Here is a 5,677-nt window from a genome sequence, read left to right as displayed (position 1 = left end):
ACTTCAATTGGTAACACCTAAAAAATTTAAATTGATTGAACTAAGATTATCTAAGTGTGGTCAATCACACTTAAATAATCTTAGTTCAATCAACTTAAATTTTTTAGGTGTTACCAATTGAAGTAATTTTTTAAGTTGATCCAACTCTTCACTTTTTACAGTGTATGTGACGTCAGTGGTTCAAATTTAAATTTTGTGTGCAAAGAAAACAAAAATAAGGACTTTTTAAAACAATTTCTGAATTAACTCAACACATTTAATCTCCCGACTTCCAAACAGACAGATGAAGAACGTAAACCCAGTGAAGATGTTGGCGGCATTTGCTCTGGTTCTGCTGGTGTCCAGTGTGACTGAGGGATGGATCATAGATAAATGTGAGCTGAAGGCCAAGCTGGACGCCGCTCAGTTTCAGCAGATCACCCTCAAGAACGAGACAATCACCGTGAACAGTCTCATCACCAGACGTGAGTTACTGTTCTTCAGCTTGTCTTTCCGTCTTCAGGACATCAAATTGCACTTTTTTATTTAAAGGGGTAGTTCACCCAAAAATGAAAATTTTATGTTTATCTGCTTACCCCCAGGGCATCCAAGATGTAGGTGACTTTGTTTCTTCAGCAGAACAGAAAGAAAGATTTTTAACTCAAAGCGGTGCAGTCTGTCAGTCATGTAATGGACATTGATGGGCACCAGACCTTTAAAAGTAAAAAAAAAACATGCACAGACAAATTCAAATTACACCCTGCGGCTCGTAACGATACACTGATGTCCTAAGACATGAAACGATTGTTTTTTTGCGAGAAACTGAACAGTATGTATATCATGTTTTACCTTTGATACACAGCCACGTCCATCTGTCATGAGCACGAGCTCATCATCCGGCTCGTTACACGTGAACGCGCTCTGGCGTAGAATACGCAAATGCCGGAAGGGGAAATTGGTTTAAAGTCAACAGTCCCGGATGAGTCTGAGCAAGCAAACGTAATCTTTAGATTTTATATCGGTTTAAACAATCAGGATAAGCGCAATTAATTACCATTTTGAATAGCCGCTATACCCACAATCTCTGTGCTCTGTATAAACAATGAGTGTCGTATACATGCGACGGATCGCTTCCGGTGTTTGCATATACTACGCCAGAGCGCATACACATGTAACGTGTACCTGATGCTAAACTCGTGCGCATGACAGATGGACGTGGCTGTGTATCAGAGGTAAAACATGATATAAATACTGTTCAGTTTCTCGCAAAAAAACGATCGTTTCGTGTCTTAGGACATCAATATATCGTCACAAGCTGCAGGGTGTAAATTGGATTTGTCTGTGCATGTTTTGTTTTACTTTTAAAGGTTTGGTGCCCATCCATTTCAATTATATGATTGACAGACTGCACCGGTTTGAGTTAAAAAAATCTACATTTGTGTTCTGCTGAAGAAACAAAGTACCTACATATTGTATGCCCAGGGGGTAAGCAGATAAACATCAAATTAAGATTATGTGCCAAAATGACCCTCATCTATGTCTTTCCTCCTTTCTGAGGCAGTTGTCTGCAAGGCCAGCAGCTTAGCCTTCAACACCAGCTCTGTCAAAAACACCAGGGTCCACAATAATGAGACAAAGCCATCACAGACCCTACCTCAAGATCCTATGTTTGGAGCTCAACCTCGGGCTCGTAGGGCTCCACCTCAGGCTCCAGCTGGAGCTCCACCGAAGTCTCCACTATCTGGAGCTCCACCTCAGGCTCCAGCTGGAGCTCCACCGAAGTCTCCACTATCTGGAGCTCCACCTCAGGCTGCAGCATCACAGGCCACACCTCAAGCTCTATTAGTTGGAACTCCACCTCAGGCTCATAGGGCTTCACCTCAGGCTCCATCTGGAGCTCCACCTCGGGCTCGTAGGTCTCCACCAAAGTCTCCCCCAGCTAGAGCTCCACCTCAGGCTTCAGCTAGAGCTCCACCAAAGTCTCCACCATCCGGAGCCCCACCTCAGGCTACACCATCACAGGCCACACCTCAAGCTCTTTTATTTGGAGCTCCACCTCGGGCTCGTAGGGCTCCACCAAAGTCTCCCCCAGCTGGAGCTCCACCTCAGGCTTCAGCTAGAGCTCCACCAAAGTCCCCACCATCCAGACCCCATGAATCAGTCTCCACAACTACTAAAGTTGTCGGACACCTATACGGTGTGTTTGAGCTCAGTGATCAGGTGGCCTGTAATTCTGGCATGATGCCGTCGCTCAACGTCTGCAACATGACCTGCTCTGGTGAGCGTTTTTAATTACTGCACTGTAAAAATTCAAAGAGCAAGCAATAATGTGAACGTTTAAAAACAAATAAACAAACTTTATATAATTTTTTTTGCATACAAGCTTTTATTGACGAGGACATCACAGACGACATCACCTGCCTGAAGACCCTGATGAACTTCATGTGAGTACATCTGTTATAATTAGTGCTGTCAAAATTAGTGTTAACACAGGTGATTCATTTCTCCGGTTTTAACAGCATTAAAAATATTTAATACATTTAAAGTAAGGGCGAGGCTTGTTGACCACCCTGTCTTGCAACTTTTTATCTTACAATTCTGAGTTTTTTACCTAGCCATTGCGAACTGTGGGATATAGATGCACACAATTGCGAGTTATAAAGTCAGAATTGCAGGATATAACGTTGCAACTGCTCTCGAATTTGCGACTATGTATCTCGCAATTCTGTTTTTTTTTCTTGCAATAGTGAGTTTGTATTTCACAATTCTGACTTTTTTTCTCAGAAAAAGTTAGAATTGTCAGATACAAGCTCGCAATTGTGAGAAAAAAAGTCAGAATTGCACGTTTATATCTTGCACTTCTGGTTTTATACTGACAATTGTGAGTTTATATCTCATAATTCTGAGAAAAAAATGTATATAACAATTTTTTCATATTTTTGATTCAGTGGCAGAAACAGGTTTCTGTATTATGGCCACATCAATCTGACAGCACTAGTTTTAAAATATTAATTCAAAGACAATATGCTTTTCTTTGTTAGTTTGCATGAAAACTCAAACTTGTGTTCACTTTCATTTGAAAGTTTGGAAAATGAAACTATTACATAAAGTATTACAAATATTTAATTTATTTCTTCACAGGAAAGCAGAACCCAAAGAGATCCCAGCTGATGTTAGGAAAAAGTAAGCTATTTTTATATATACAAATCAGATACTTACAGCTGTATAATTTAGAGTTTTACAAAAACATAAATGTGAAATATTTACATAGATGAAATATTTTGAATAATATATAATAAATTTAAATATATGAGTTTATTTGCTAAAACATTTTTGAAAATCATACGTTTTATAATGTTGTCATATTTTTATTGTGTTCATTAATTGGAATGCACAATGAAAAAACATGATTTTTGAAAACTGTTAAAAACACTTCATATATTGAATGAAATATAAATGACTAAAGTACATATATATTATATATGTTGCATATATATATTGTATAATTATATATACAGGGTTTCTGCAGATATGAACAAGTGAAATTTAAGACTTTTTAAGACCTTTTTAATACCACCTTATATGAAATTTAAGACCTAAACCTGTAATGGAAATAGATATTATATTACATGCATATGTGATATTTAATGTGTTTAATGTAAAAAGTAAACAAAATTTCATGGCTGTCATAAATTAAATTTATTACTACGATATACAGTAAACTTTCCATATCAGCAGATACTATTCCACACAAAATATCCCCATAAAAGTACCACTAGAAATATCTGATGTAAAAAAAAAAATTCTGAAGCGATTTTTTTTTTTTACTTTTGAAATGTATGCGTACCTTTGAAATTTATTTTATGAATTTATCAATGAATTCTAAATGTCTGTTAGCAGTGAGATTACATAATTTACACTGCAAAATTAAAAGTGAGATTAATGTTTTAAATACATTTATTGATTTATAAATATATATGTTAGAAATGTTATATAAATACTGCGATTCTGTCTGAAGACGCAGTAACTTCCACAGAGGGAGAAAAAAATATACAGTTGTTAGCAACTGGCCTTAGCCAAGCCCTATATTCAGTTTTTCCAAGCCCAGTATCGCTAAACTTGCACTTCCTCATAGCTAAAAAATTAAATCCATTTGACTTCTGCGGTACAATCCGAGAGAGACTCGCGCCAATAACAGAAAGCTGATTGGCTATTGCATGCTGGTCTCATTTGTAGTTTAAATTCAGCAAATTATATTTGGAATAGTGAAATAAAGAACTACAACACCACGGAAACAACAGAAAGAGAATTTAGATGAACATTAGAGGTAGCGTTACATGGACATCGGAAAAATAAGACCTGTGTAAAATTATTTAAGACCTAGAACAGCGAATTTAAGACTTTTTAAGGCCTAAAATTTTGATTTTTAAATTTTAGACTTTTTAAGACCCCGCGGAAACCCTGTATATAAATATAATATAAAATGTGACTGTCTTCTATGTGTTGCAGTGTGGAGATGTTGGTGAAGAAGTGCTCTGTTTCCCCAGACTACTTTGCTGAATGTGTTTAATACAGATGGAGTAGACTCACTCAAGCTTACACACACACAGCAGTCTGATGCTTTCCATGGCATTGTTTTTAAGTGAATGGTAATGAGATCCTTATCATGGTGGCGGGAGTTTAACCAAGACTCTGAATAATACGCTTTAATTAATTACTGTAACACTGAGGCCCGGTTTCCCAGACAGGGCTTAGACTAAGCCAGGATTAGACCATAGTTCAATTAGGACATTTAAGTAATTTTTATAAACATGCTTAGAAAAAAAACATTACTGGGGTGCATCTTGAGACAAAACAAAGGCACTGATATATTTTAAAATCAATCAGTGCAATTGTATTTCAGTTGAAACAACTCAGACTTACATTTTAGTCTAGGACTAGGCTTAAGCCTTATCTGCGAAACCGGGCCTGAATGTTTAAACTTCTGTCTAAACATACATAGACTGTGTATAAATATGATTATGCTGCTGCTGAGGGCTTTTAAATACTGTCACTTTATTACAAAAATAAAATAAAAAAATGGCTCAAAGTTTTCTTTCTTTTCCTTATTATATTAAATTGAAAAAGCCACAAGTTGCCATATACAGCTGAGGTCAAAAAGTTACATACACCGTGCAGAATCTAAGCGTTAATAATTTTATAAAAATAGGAGGGATCATGCAAAATGAATAAGATATTTTACATATAAGATGTTAACTTATAGTCCACAATAGAAAACAATAGTAGAAATTATAAAAAAATGACCCTGTTCAAAAGTTTACATCCCCTTGATTCTTAATACTGTGTGTTACCTGAATGATTCACAGCTGTGTTTTTTTGGTTTAGTGATAGTAATGAGTCACTTGTTTGTCCTGAACAGTTAAACTGCCTGCAGTTCTTTGGACAAATACTTCAGGTCCCACAAATTCTTTGTTTTTGTTTTTTAGCATTTTTATGTATTTAAACCCTTTCCAGTAATCACTGTATGATTTTAAGATCCATCTTTTCACACTGAGGTCAACTGAGGGACTCATATGCAACTATTACAGAAGGTTCAAACGCTCACTGATGCTCCAGAAGGAAAACCAATGCATTAAAAGCTGGGGGTTGAAAACTTTTGAACAGATTGAAGATGTGTTCATTTTTCTTATTTTGCCTA

General features: G+C 36.5%; 1 protein-coding gene across 1 annotated transcript; it reads left to right on the top strand.

Annotated features, from left to right (window-relative positions):
* Nucleotides 1-293: 293 nt before the first annotated feature.
* On the top strand, nt 294-5,050 carry LOC141335994 (uncharacterized). Its single transcript, XM_073841506.1, has 5 exons — nt 294-464; nt 1,541-2,257; nt 2,363-2,423; nt 3,121-3,162; nt 4,489-5,050. Exons 1-5 carry the CDS (start codon nt 308-310, stop codon nt 4,547-4,549), a joined length of 1,038 nt encoding a protein of 345 aa, XP_073697607.1. The 5' UTR covers nt 294-307; the 3' UTR covers nt 4,550-5,050.
* Nucleotides 5,051-5,677: the final 627 nt, after the last annotated feature.

This window comes from Garra rufa, chromosome 6, assembly GCF_049309525.1.
Source record: "Garra rufa chromosome 6, GarRuf1.0, whole genome shotgun sequence".
Lineage (NCBI taxonomy): Eukaryota > Metazoa > Chordata > Actinopteri > Cypriniformes > Cyprinidae > Garra > Garra rufa.
This window is presented reverse-complemented; position numbering and strand designations above follow the sequence as displayed.

Coding starts and splice junctions, on each gene's coding strand:
- LOC141335994 (XM_073841506.1), top strand. CDS start 308: ATGTTGGCGGCATTTGCTCTGGTTCTGCTGGTGTCCAGTGTGACTGAG. Junction 465..1,540: donor GAACAGTCTCATCACCAGAC/GTGAGTTACTGT, acceptor TTTCTGAGGCAG/TTGTCTGCAAGGCCAGCAGC. Junction 3,163..4,488: donor CCAGCTGATGTTAGGAAAAA/GTAAGCTATTTT, acceptor TATGTGTTGCAG/TGTGGAGATGTTGGTGAAGA.